This window comes from Pelmatolapia mariae, linkage group LG3_W (assembly GCF_036321145.2).
Source record: "Pelmatolapia mariae isolate MD_Pm_ZW linkage group LG3_W, Pm_UMD_F_2, whole genome shotgun sequence".
Taxonomy (NCBI): Eukaryota; Metazoa; Chordata; class Actinopteri; order Cichliformes; family Cichlidae; genus Pelmatolapia; species Pelmatolapia mariae.
The window spans coordinates 88,455,256-88,467,594 of record NC_086229.1 but is presented as its reverse complement, the minus strand read 5'-3'; the positions used below and the strand labels follow the sequence as shown (position 1 = coordinate 88,467,594).

Genomic DNA, 12,339 nt, shown 5'->3' with positions numbered 1-12,339 from the left:
CTGACCTTAGAACTTACTGACCACTTGCCCTGCTTCTGCAGCTTTAGCTGCCCGCAATCACAATATTGACATTTCAAGGTGTTCGAGGTATACTGTGGCTCCTGTGTACAGTGCTAGAAAAACATAGCAAAAAAAGAATTGGATACAAATTATATCATTAATGATGACAATAATAGTTTGATGGAGAAAATGGCTGAGATTGTATACACTCTAAAAACTATTGTTTAAGCTCAACAAAAAAAATTAACGCAACAGTTTCCATTACTCTTTTGAGTTACGATAACTTATGTTGAAATTAGATTGAACCAACAAACTATGTTGAGTTAGGGGAATTAACTTTTCCTCCATAATCAAAGGTGATTTTAATTACCATTTACGTAATATTTGGTAGCTTAAAAACATATTTTTAAGTTGTTTACTCATAAAAATTATGTTCCTCCAATTACTTTTTCCACATTATTTAAAACGATTTTTAAGTGTTATGTAATTAATTACAGCAATTACAAAAACAATTTTTTTAAGTTCATTATTTAAAATATTAAGTTGCTGATTTTCATCATTATTATCATCATTTTAGCTTTCTCTTATTTTTTATTGTAATAGCTTTTAAGAAAGGAATTCATTCAACATTTTTTTTATCAAATAACTTTTTTATTTTTTAACTGTAGGCATTTCAACACTTGGTATTTAAAAAGTGAAAATAAACCAGAAATTTAGATTTATACCATCACAGCTAAGTTATAGAATATGCCTTTATGTATTTAACACCACAGAAACAAATGTGTTCAATTGGTAAAAAATCTACTTAGAAAACATTTTGTTACAGTAATACTTCCATGCAAGTGTTCAGTAAATGTTAACTTTCAAAGCCTACCAAACTTGAACAAACAAGATCTTGCATCTTTCTTTTACACAATGCAGCAAACACCTTTAAGATCAATGTTACACATACAGGATTCAAAACAGTTAACAATTTGTGAAACAGAGTCAGCATCTTTAACATAATGCTGGTTCCATCAAGGTCAAGGAACAGCTTCTGAAAAGCTTCAAAAGTATATTTCAGATCCTTGCATTAGCTCAGATTGAGAGCATATATTATGCCCATGAGCAAAACACAGCACGTTGGGAAATTCTGGCCCTCCATGATTTTTGTTTCCTCCACCACAATGGTTGCAGTCTTATGGTCAGATCCAGGGGTGTACTGGTCACTGATGATGGCAATTTTCATCACCTGCCTTTCAAGGTTGGCCTTAAATTCTTTGGTGTCCTTGTAAAGCAAATTTTAAAAAATAGGTTAGTGAATTGTAGATTAGACTTTTATACTTACTGAATCTTAATGAATTCAGATGATCAATGGAAGACACACACACGTACACACAATGCTGAATTACTTACACCAAACTCCATGAAAAGGTCCTCTTCCTTCTCTCCAAGGAAAGTGATAAGGCAGCAGATGGCTACTTCTCTGTGTGTTTCAATTGTATTGTGCTATTTAAGAAAAAATAAAGTATGAGTATAAAATACATGAGTGACTGCCAACAAAGTGCATTTCAAAGCTACCCAAAGTCTAAATAGTTGTCCTACCTCAAGAAGCATGTCCTTGATCTGCTTGATTCTCACTCCCTTAGCTCCTCCCCTTGATAAAATGACATCCATCAGTTTTGGTGTGCAATGGTCAAGTGTAGCCATTCAAGGCTTACAGTGGTTATTCTCTTGAACTCCTCCTTTATCTGTAGACCACACAAACAGAAGAATTAAACCTTGCAGACTATTAGCTATACTGCATTAATGAATGCTCTAATACATTATTTAAAGAGGATAGATGTGATCTAAGGCTACCCCAAGTTTTGAGGGAACAAAAAAAATCTTGTTGAAGACAAGGGAGACTTCCCCACCATAACTGTGGTGTAATCTCTAATGTTTTAGCAACCCTGTTTTTGCAGAGGTTTCGAATTTACACATTGTTCACTCCCAGCCCATTTTGTAAAAAATGTGTCCCTTCTTAGCAAAGCACTAATGACCCTAGATTATCACACTATACTAACTGCTTACATAAAGTCTTAATGTTAAGTAGATTCACATAGCCTATGCCAGAATAATGCTATTGGAATGACATTAACAATATTTCACACAATCTGATTTTTTTTTTAAAGAAACAAAGATAGCTACAGCTCTTAAGATCAAGAACAATACTTACTTTAAGCTGTATCACAATAGTAACCAAAATCATTTACAATGTAATATTACGTATAGGTCATGCAAGTTTTATAAAGACATAAAATAGGTGAGCCAGACGGAAAAAAGAAGCCTCTAGGTTATCCCTCTGACAAAACTATTCACAGTTTAAAGGCTTGTAATTTTGGTAAAAAGAAAAACAAAATCAGCCTATGATCGAAATTAGATTGCACTGTGTAGCAAAACTTTAACCACACTTTTCCTAGCCACAGTTGCACTCTCTAGCTGAAGACTTTTGTGAAATGAAACTTTATAAGTCTTATCCTCTCCTGTGCTAAAGTTTAGAATGGCTAGCATTAGCTACATGTGGTAGTGCAAAGTATTTCCTTATCTGTATGAGCATCACATCATACACAAATCCACTACAGGTGACTAGCACAAATGCTTTGCTTTGGTAGAACTGTTATTTGTAAATGAAATGTTACTTACCTTGAAATGTCTTTTACAAAAGCTTGCAAGTCCACCATGCAACGCAACATGTGTGAATTTGCCCGGGCTAGTTAAGTGGGTAGGGGAGGGAATTTGAAATCAGAAGTTACAGTGGAAAAAAAATAAGTTATCTATTCAATTTCTTTAAGTAATTACAACTTGAATTTTATTTTGAACCCACTAACATTGGGATTTAATTTCAAATTACATATAAAATTAATTTAATGTAATTACCAACATTATTAATTCAACACAACCCCAAAAAATAAAGTTTGCAACTTAGAAGGTCTATCTTAATCAATAAATGAGAATTTTTATGTTGCAGCCATGGATTTAATCAAGTGGTGGTAAAAGGCCTGATGAATTACTTTTTAGAGTGTATTTTGACTCTGCCCTATGGACACTGTTCAGGTGAAGCAAGAGCATAAACTTTGTGAGCCAGAAGAAAATAGCCTGATTCTTTGAGGTCCCTCAAGCTGATTGATCATCCCAAGCTGATTGATTACACATGCCAATGTGAGAGAGTTACACACATTACATTGATAAATGTCTGCAAGTATTCTGGATCATTCTCACAGGGAGAGGAGTGGGACTGGTTGAATGAAGCTGTGTATCAGTTCTACTAGTGAATGTCACAGCTGCTGCAAAAAAGCCACCAAATGCAGATTGCAGTGTAAACGCTGTCTCCAGGTGGAAAACAGGAAGAGTGATACACCTCCTGTCGTCAGATCTGCAGGGTTTATCCCTGTGGTGTTCTCCTCTGTCTTATAGTGGACAGAAACAATTTTCTGGAGTGGCACAAATAATTTGTGTGCCTTCTTATTTGATGCAGAACACCTGATTGTTCTGTAAACAGTTTTAAATGGTTGTATAAAAAACGCCTTAGGCCTTGTTTGCATTTTTAGATAAATAGCTCCATGTAACTTTTTTGTTTCCCAAATGTGTACATAAGTTTTAAAAATTACAATTTCTACTAGGCTTTCAAGTTATGAAAATGATTCATTAAACATGTTTGTGGTTTTTACAGTAAAAAAAATATAACTTTTTTCTACTTGGATTTTATGTTTTTTGTCTGAATTTAGATCAATTGTGCTAATACAATATGTCAAAATGAAAAAATAACCATAAATTCAGACAGCACAGGTTGTGCTGAAAAGAATGACACCAAAGAAGGCAAAGTAAACAGCTTTTAATGGTGAAATATATAGGTAAATTCAAAAGTAGTCAAAAACTTTCAATTATACCCTGGACCCCAAAGAGTTAAGGTGAGGCTGATTCCCATCACAAAACACCCCAAAATTGTAAAATTAAGCAGGTTACATATGCTAAAGACATATATTTGCAAAGGTAAAGTGACTACACTCTTAATGTTACAGAAAAAAAGATGACATTATATTGAAATGGACTTATGAGTCTTTCAGGGAGCATAGCTGTGAAACAAACACAGTTGCTTGATTTTTCGGCTCCTCAGCAAACATGTTTGCATGGGGCAGGTGGTCACTTACAAATTACATTATGTACTCTGGACATACTGGTGTGTTTAGCCATTTTGCAAACAATAACAAGCCATTTCAAATGCCACTTTATACAATTCTGCTTTTTCTTTTTGCCTGAAGAATCTCCTCTGTACAATAGAGACCCATAAAGTGTTAAAGAACAGTTTTATGATATTAGTGTCAGACTGCAATAAAAATGTCAGGTAATTTCCTGAGTAATCTGAAACATTTAGTGTCAGCGACTTGCTTATTTGAAGTGAGTCTTAGATATAATGATAGCGTAACTCATCCTGAATCTGAAATCATGCCTGTGCTTGCATTTGTCTGAGCTGTGAGTCAAAGAAAGAATATCAGTTTAACACCAACTGCAGTTTATGCCACATGTAACACTCTCACACCTATTGTTTAACCTTCACCCTAAAACTATGTCAAAAAGCCAAAAATGTTCATCTCGTTTGCTTTCCTTGTAGTCAGTGCTGGCTGGTCATATTAAACATGGCCAACCCATCAAATAATCAGGACAGCATGTGCACTTAATTCCAATGAGCCAAAAAACTTCCTTCCTCCCATTTATTGTTTAAACCCTCTGTTTATGAGGGGCAGCCAATCAGAATAAATTTGGCCTAAAGGGAGTGAAAGTGAGCTCAAACAGCTTCTTTCAGACAGTTAAAGCACATTTGTAGCTAATAGTAATAAACTTAGCACAAAAAGAAAAGAAATTTGTGTTTAGTCAATTATTTAATTGTCGTAACAATGCTTCCTGCCAATATATCGTATGTGTTGGAAAGGCTGTTTATTTCCCCTTAATGCATTTGGAGGTTAAGCAGCAGAGTTGAGCTTATGGGTTGAATCTTCTCTGCCAATCAACCAAGAAGCATTATTACAACAAACAAATATTGAACCTAACACAAATTTCCTGACCTTCGATATCATATCAAAAACCATGTTGTACTATATGATGCCTATATGAAGTAAAAGTATTCCCCCTGAATGACAAATCTCTTTTGGGGTAACTTTTTCAAAATCTCTAGCAAATGCAGTTCTAATTGCAATGATTTACATCTTCTTTAGAGCAAAAATTAAGGGAGAAATTATTGTAAAGACTAATCATGTGACATTGACTCTGCTAAACTAAACGTTGCAAAGACTGAATCATGTTTGGCTCATTTACTCTGGTTTCATTTTTCTCTTTGACCTCCGGCAGCAGAGGAGCCTACAGACAAAGACCAAAGCCCAGATGAAAATTCCAGTTATGGCTATGGTTAAAGCAGCCACATCCAGGCAGAAGTAGGAATACCAAGGCAGATGAAAACCTGCTGACTGTAGGTGAGGTGCTCCTTTGTTCCTGATGACATATTCAATCCAAAAGATGGCAGTGTCCATTGGAGTCATTGGCTTGTCACGGTGTAGCTGGGACAGATGCTGCATGTTAGTGTGGAAAGAGGGATTCTCAAGAACATCCTTGAGAACTCCCAGGAAGTCTTCTTTGGTTAGTGAGTAGGTCTCTACAACCCGAGCTGCACCACGCACCTTCAGCCGGAGTAAGTTGTCAAACTGGTCAAAGAGGAGTGGGAGGCCCACAACAGGAACACTGTGGTAGATGGCTTCATACATGCTATTGGTGCCTCCTCGGGCCACAAAGGCACGGGTCTTGGGGTGTCCCAGGAGGTCATTCTGAGGTAGCCACTCCATCTCTCGGAAACAACACCCTGCTGTTGAAGGTTTTTCACCCACAAAACGCCAAATCACCTTCTGAGGGAGCTCAGCAAAAGCAGCAGCGATGGCCTCTGTGGCCTTCCGGGGTAGGGCCGATATAAATGTCCCCAGAGACATGACAACCACACCGAGTTCTCCGGAGCTTTGCATGAATGCTTCCAGCTCAGCAGGAAGGGGTTGGGCCTTGTTGCTGTGGAAGCCCCCTACATATACTACATTAGGCATTGTGGGCCGAGGGAACTCAAAAACAAAATCTCCCCTGAACAGCCAGATATCAGCTCTACGCTGTAAAGACAGCAAATCAGTACCAGGAGGGAAGTGTCGTTGGAGCAGATCTGAGTAGGCAGGATTTATGATCAAGTGCTGTGCAATGACACTATAAAGATAATGCAGCATTGTGGTGGGGGGTGGCCTGCGGTGCCGTGCAGGGAGGGCGAACGCACCTGCACGGCATCCTTAATCACGCCTGCCCAGTTAAAAACACGGGGACTCAGGGGTTGGTGTGTTGTGGTGTGTTGTGATGTAAATAGAATGGCTCAAAACACTGTTCCCTGGACCCGCCGTGCCTTATTCACATCACAAGCATATTTTTGGTTCTTTTCAGAAAGTCCATCTGATCATGGAGCTCACTTCCTGGCACAGGGACATATGAGATAGGAGAGGAAGCTATGGTGAAATGACCTTCTCCAGCATTAATCCAGCGCACATTAAAAACCATAGGCAGCTTGAGGTAACTTCCAAGAAGTACCCCTATTGTCATACCAGGGTCAGTTAACATTAAGTCAAAGTTTGTATCCTGTAGCTTCTGAATAAATACTGTGTCTTCTATTATTGTAGCAACTGATCTGGCCAAGATCTTGTGACCCTGATCTAACACGGACGTGATCAAGTACTGTTGGCAGAACGTGCGTATAAATGTAGGATAAGTGCGACATTCCATAACATCTTGTAACATTTTGTTGTAGTAGTTAACGTCTAACTCATCCTCCAGCATGCTTATATTAATAGAAGTATAAATGGAAGAGTTATTAGGGATGTACGAGCTCTTTGCAGAACGCAGAACAGTGATGTTGTGGCCCCTGGAGTGTAACTGTTCAAGGATAATTTTCATGTTTATCCAGTGGCTACCATCAACAGGGACTACCAGAATGTTTCTGCTGCTACATGGAGGGGGCCTGAGAAGCAGACAGAGCACTGTCAGAAACAGAGGGATGGAAAGACCGGACATTTCCTGGAAGAAATAATAGAAACAAAGAATCAGACTTGTAACGTCAGTAACTTATAATGTATTAGCATTCACTGAGTCACTGGTGAAGCACCTAAGATTCAGACTGTTTTTTGTTTTAGTCAATAACACATCAGTAATTTTTTTTTCTTTAAAGGTGTTGACCTCTGCACACTGTACGCATCTGCTGACTCTAGTCCTTGATTTTACATGGGCGACCACCAGCCTCCCAGCTGCTGTTGTTCCTAATAACTTCCACTTTGTTGCAATACCACTAACAGCTGACCATGGAAAAAAGTTTTAGTAGCCAGGAAATGTTCTATCATGGTTTCCCGATGTATCAAATCAAGCACCTGGACATGTGCAGACTCCTTCTACAAGCATTTGTGGAAGAATATGAGGATCCTAGTAAATTCCACCTGTGACAGTGGAAGTGATTGGAACACCTGAATTCACTGGTTGTGGCAAGAGAGTAAATACAGTAATATAGTGTATCATTTAAATAGAACTTTTTCGAAGAAACAAAGTCATTGGAATCTATCAGTCTTGAAAGACTTACAAAGCCATTTCTAAGGCTGTGGGACCTCAGTGAACCACAGTAAGAGCCATTATTCACAAATGGAGGAAACCTGTAAAAGTGGCGAACTTTCACAGGAGTGGCCGGGCTACCATAATGACTCCAAGAGTTAGCAACAGCAGGTAGCTGTTTCTTTTTCTGTTTGCCACTTTAATACTTTACCAGTAGTTTGTCATTTTTGATGAGTCCAGGTTTCCTCAGTGCATAAACAACCCTGCAGGAGACCCAGATCGAACCTGTAGAATTCTTTACTTTGGCTTACTTGGCAACGTAGCAACCTCTACTGGGTCCTCATGACCCAGTAGAGGTTATATTATCATACTAAGTCTGAAGCAATCCTTTTTTATATACTTCAGATAGTCTTTTCATCCCTTCACTCAGATAAGATACTTTTAAATCTCTAACCTATTACTCAGCTTTCTGACTTTCACATGGCTGCAGAGACCAATAAATATAAACAGACAGACACATGTCAGTAACAGGCTCTGAAGCCACTCATCATGTTACAGATCAGAGTCCCTGGGTTTGGGACTGTTGGGATCTTTCCAGTAACAATGAATGCAATTGTTTAATTTGAATTTTAAACAGTTTAATAAAGGGTCATTAAGGGGCTATACAAATATATAGTACATCAGACTTTACTTTTCCAGCAGTCATCACTGTAACCCCTCTATAATATGTGGCTGGAATTCTTCACACAACCACCCTCCAATTAGCTATTTGTTTGGACAGAATATCTTGTGTGAATATGCTTTAAAAAAAAATAAAAATAGCTCAAGCTGTATTATTGCTGTCATTTTTAAGTGAAATGTTTTCTATTATAATAAAGCTTACCTGTTTCTTCCAGAAGTTTGACTTGAGATCCAAGTCCTACGTGAGCCAAGATATACTGTGTAATATGTTTTTTCCTGTTGTTGTACCTTTTAAACAAACAGGTCAGGTCAAACACACAGTTCATTTTATATCAGGTCAAATTCAGAATGTAGATGAGACTCCTGTGTTCATGGTATACTATGTTACATATGCATATTTGATATTTATATATAATTGATCCTACATTTTAGTTTTGTTCTAAATACTTCACATATTATCCTTATTTTGTCCTTCACCCACTACTGGTTATCAGATGTACTTTTGTTTGGTTTAGCACAAAGTTACCCCTCACCTTATCTCCTGATCCCCTCAACGTTATTTCTCATTTTCTAGAGGAAAGATTTATGATTACAAATTATGAGTGAGGCATGTGAGAGCTCGATTCACAAGGTTTCCATTCTGATTCCTATTCCTATTCTCAAAGTCCTCTGAGCAAAATTTGAAAAAAAAATTACTTTTTATACAAAAGTTGGAGATTCCCAATAAAGTAAATCCAGAAGTAAGAATGTGTTTTTTTATAACCTAATGGAAATGGGCTGCCATATAGTTAATGCATTCTGGACTTACTGACCAATCAAAACACTGACAAAACACTTTATTCTTTAAGTCACACACATTGTTCTGTTTTATACATGCAGTTTATGTGCAACTGAAAGATGGGACGCAGGTATTGAAATACTGACCTTGAAATTTACTGACAACCTGCCCTACTTCTGCAGCCTTAACTGCTAATCTATGTCAATATTTCTGGCTGAGACTGTATATTTTGGGAGTATGGACACTGCTCAGGTGAAGCAAGAGCATAAACTCTGTGAGCCTGATTCTTTAAGGTCCCTGAAGCTTATCCCAAGCTGATTGATTAGACATGCCAATGTGACAGAGTTACACACATTTACAATCACAAATGTCTGCAAGTACTCTTGATCATTCTCACAGGGAGAGGAACAGGACTGTTTGAATGAAGCTGTGAAGAACACTAAAGGAAAAGAGACCCATGTTTAAGGGACAGAATAATGTTTCTTTAACAGGTTTCCAAAGGCAGCGGAGTTATAGAACACAACAGTGTGAGTGAGTGTGAGATGGGTGTTTCAGGGAACGAGGGAAGAAGGAAGCAGCAAGGTCACACAGCGGAGGGAAAATAATAAAGTAGTTACAATAACAGCCTGATTCAGTGTTCAGCAGTCATATCAGTGAAACACAGCCTGCCCCACCTATCCTCTGTCTCTGTGGAGTTACATAAACCTGGGCCAAAGAGCAGGAGTCAGTTGGAGGTATAGGCAGCCCACAGACGTACAGATGTGCAGTATGCAGGTCTGAAGAATTGAAAAGAACACAAATCCATTCATCTGAGGAGAGAACTAGCTCCAAGCTCCGTTTCTGTGCAGATCAGGCTTCAGCAGTTATCAGAATGAACCTCCAAAGTCCACAACAGAAAAAGCTTTGCTTAAAGTAGTGGATAAATCCCATTTCCAAGCATGTAAATTCTACTTACACCAAAGCGTAGCTTTAACCTGCAAGCACTGCTCCAATGTGATCACATGTGGTTCGTCATGTGTACGGCAGGAACAACTAACGAGGCACTGGGATTCGGTCTCTGGTTAGCTCAATCTGTGAAAACAAACCTATGCAATCTCCAAGCAATGCCTTTCCCACTGAAATTAATAAAGTTAATGTCAGGTGTGAAAAGCGTTTGAAACTTGCGGTTGTGAATACAGGTTGAAGTCCTTTCTAATAAGTTTGTGGTGACGAATGTTAGGAAATATATTAACCTGTATTTCCCAACCTTGGTTCGTGTCATTTCTTGTCATCGAGCAGGCAGGTTCACCGTTTGTGGTGTTGGGATTTATGTGGCAATATTATTGTAAATAACATAGTACACTGTGTGCTACAAGTGGTTTGTGCCTCAGGTTTGGTGAGTCGGTTTTTTAACCCTAATTAGCGCGGATGCAGCTTGCTAACTAAGTTTTCCAGTGTTAGCTGATAAATTAGCACAGTACAGTACTTGTAGGGTGCTAAGTTATCAGCACAAAAACACATGCTGTTTATCTCTTATTCGCAATCCCTTTAATTCATGTTAATCCATGTATTCCATGTGCACGCTCGTCTTCTCACAAATGACCCCCTAACAGGTTAGGGCAGCACTACATATCTCATACCATGGAAAAGATAGGATGATATTCCTAGATTAGGAAAGCTGATAAAATTTTTCTTTCACATCCAAAAGTAGAACCAAATATGCATCAGCTTGAGAATGCTGAGCAAGCCAGAACGGATTTTTGAGATGAGATATCCAGACAAAGACATCCAGTAATGTGTTTTGGATATTTCAATATCATAAAAAACCCAGAGGCCTAAAATACTGGAAGGATTCAGCAGGATTAAAAGCAGGATGTGACCTCCTGCCTGTATTGGTGATCTCTGCCCACCTGGCACAGTGAGTAGATGCTGCAGATAGCAGATTTGATATAGTCAGCTGTCACGTGTCCCTAAGTAGAGACACATAATGTCTCAAGGGAGAAAAGGTGCAAGGCATCTGTCTGAATATACGTAGAATCATGTAGAGGGTGCGATGGGGCGAACAACAATTCAATTCAATTCAATTTTATTTATATAGCGCCAAATCACAACAAAAGTCGCCTCAAGGCGCTTTATATTGTACAGTAGATAGCACAATAATAAATACAGAGAAAAACCCAACAATCATATCATATGACCCCCTATGAGCAAGCACTTTGGCGACAGTGGGAAGGAAAAACTCCCTTTTAACAGGAAGAAACCTCCGGCAGAACCAGGCTCAGGGAGGGGCGGCCATCTGCTGCGACCGGTTGGGGTGAAAGAAGGAAAACAGGATGAAAGACATGCTGTGGAAGAGAGACAGAGATTAATAACAGATATGATTCGATGCAGAGAGGTCTATTAACACATAGTGAGTGAGAAGGTGACTGGAAAGGAAAAACTCAATGCATCATGGGAATCCCCGGCAGCCTACGTCTATTGCAGCATAACTAAGGGAGGATTCAGGGTCACCTGGTCCAGCCCTAACTATATGCTTTAGCAAAAAGGAAAGTTTTAAGCCTAACCTTGAAAGTAGAGATAGTGTCTGTCTCCTGAATCCAAACTGGAAGCTGGTTCCACAGAAGAGGGGCCTGAAAACTGAAGGCTCTCCCTCCCATTCTACTTTTAAATACTCTAGGAACAACAAGTAAGCCTGCAGAGCGAGAGCGAAGTGCTCTAATAGGGTGATATGGTACTACAAGGTCATTAAGATAAGATGGGGCCTGATTATTTAAGACCTTGTATGTGAGGAGCAGGATTTTGAATTCAATTCTGGATTTAACAGGAAGCCAATGAAGGGAAGCCAAAACAGGAGAAATATGCTCTCTCTTTCTAGTCCCTGTCAGTACTCTTGCTGCAGCATTTTGGATTAACTGAAGACTTTTCAGGGAGTTTTTAGGACATCCTGATAATAATCAGTTACAGTAGTCCAGCCTGGAAGTAATGAAGGCATGAACTAGTTTTTCAGCATCACTCTGAGACAGGATATTTCTAATTTTAGAGATGTTGCGCAAATGGAAGAAAGCAGTCTTACATATTTGTTTAATATGTGCCTTGAAGGACATGTCCTGGTCAAAAATGACTCCAAGGTTCCTCACAGCATTACTGGAGGCCAAGGTAATGCCATCCAGAGTAAGGATCTGCTTAGATACCATATTTCTAAGATTTTCAGGGCCGAGTACAATAACCTCAGTTTTATCTGAATTAAGAAGCAGGAAGTTAGCGGCCATCCA

At 38.7% G+C, this 12,339-nt stretch overlaps 1 protein-coding gene across 1 annotated transcript; it reads right to left on the bottom strand.

Moving 5' to 3' along the window:
* Positions 1-5,327: 5,327 nt before the first annotated feature.
* On the bottom strand, positions 5,328-7,104 carry LOC134619747 (UDP-glucuronosyltransferase 2C1-like). The gene is made up of 2 exons (XM_063465580.1): positions 6,452-7,104; positions 5,328-6,288 (listed from the first exon to the last, which is right to left on the bottom strand). The coding sequence occupies exons 1-2, from the start codon at positions 7,102-7,104 to the stop codon at positions 5,328-5,330; spliced, it is 1,614 nt and encodes a 537-aa protein (XP_063321650.1).
* Positions 7,105-12,339: the final 5,235 nt, after the last annotated feature.